The sequence below is a fragment of the Austrofundulus limnaeus genome, unplaced genomic scaffold (assembly GCF_001266775.1).
Source record: "Austrofundulus limnaeus strain Quisiro unplaced genomic scaffold, Austrofundulus_limnaeus-1.0 Scaffold743, whole genome shotgun sequence".
Lineage (NCBI taxonomy): Eukaryota > Metazoa > Chordata > Actinopteri > Cyprinodontiformes > Rivulidae > Austrofundulus > Austrofundulus limnaeus.
Genome location: NW_013953145.1, coordinates 171,521 through 172,569, shown reverse-complemented (window position 1 = coordinate 172,569; position 1,049 = coordinate 171,521). Strand labels below are relative to the sequence as shown.

At 39.8% G+C, this 1,049-nt stretch overlaps 1 protein-coding gene across 1 annotated transcript in view; it reads right to left on the bottom strand.

The window, feature by feature from the left end:
- tbx20 (T-box transcription factor 20) overlaps nucleotides 1–1,049 on the bottom strand; it is a gene marked incomplete in the record, with an annotated part of 12,056 nt that overhangs the window by 7,388 nt on the left and 3,619 nt on the right. The window contains 1 exon segment of the mRNA XM_014028305.1: nucleotides 9–117. Coding sequence (XP_013883759.1) covers nucleotides 9–117 — 109 coding nt within the window.

Here is a 1,049-nt window from a genome sequence, read left to right as displayed (position 1 = left end):
GTTCTGACGTGTCCGTGTTGGTCCAGCTCGTTGTTGGTCAGTTTGACCTTCTCAAAGGAAACCATCTGCTTCATCAGCTGCTCTCCGGTGAACGGAGAGTCCGGGTGCACGTAGAGCCTGCAGGAGGGAGGAGAGACGTCAGCTCTGATTGGCAAACCTTTCAACCAATCAGCGCTTTGCTTTTTCGACTGATTAGAGTTCGTTTAGAAACGCGTTTCTGTTAAAAGTTCAACTGAAAACATAAAGGAAAAAAAAAGAGAGTTTTTGGTCACAATGTTTTTATTTTATAACATCGACGTTCATTTTTAAATTGTTTTTCAAGTGTTAAATATTATGAAATAAACCCTCCTGGTAAAGTTTGATCAAATCCAATCTTTTTTATTTTTTTCATATAATCATTTAAAGCTCCTCAGAGGAACAAAGTGAATTAAAAATAAAGGGTTAAACAGGAATTAAACAATAAAATTAGCCAGTCACCTTTTTTTTATTAATAAATTATTTTTTCTGTTTTAAACAAATTGATGATGATAAAATATATTTTATTTTTGAATGACTCTTAATGTGCAGTTTGTACATTAAACCACTCAGAAGCTTAAATGAATCATCACCATTTAAAAGTGTTTTAAAATAGGTTTGGTTCTGGTTGGACCTGTGGGTCTGGGTCAGAACAAACTGAAGCAGCTTGTTTATAATCCTAATATAATCTGAACAGCCTGACCAAACTCTGCTCCTCAGTTTCCGGTTTGTTTTGTAGGAAAAAGAATAAAAAGAAATAAATCCAAGAAGCGCCATGCTCTCAGGTGTTCTCACCTGGCGGGCAGAGGGGGGTCGGCCTTTCCGGCCACCAGCCAGGAGGAGCGGTGGTAGGCGTACCGGTACCGCTTGTTGTCCACCGGGACGATGTCCATCAGAACGATGTACTTGGAGTCCTGGTCCACCCCGGAGAACGAGACCCGGATGGTTGGAAACATCCTCCTGATGAAGACAGCTCATCATCATCATCATCATCATCATCATCATCATCATCATCATCATCATCATCATCATCA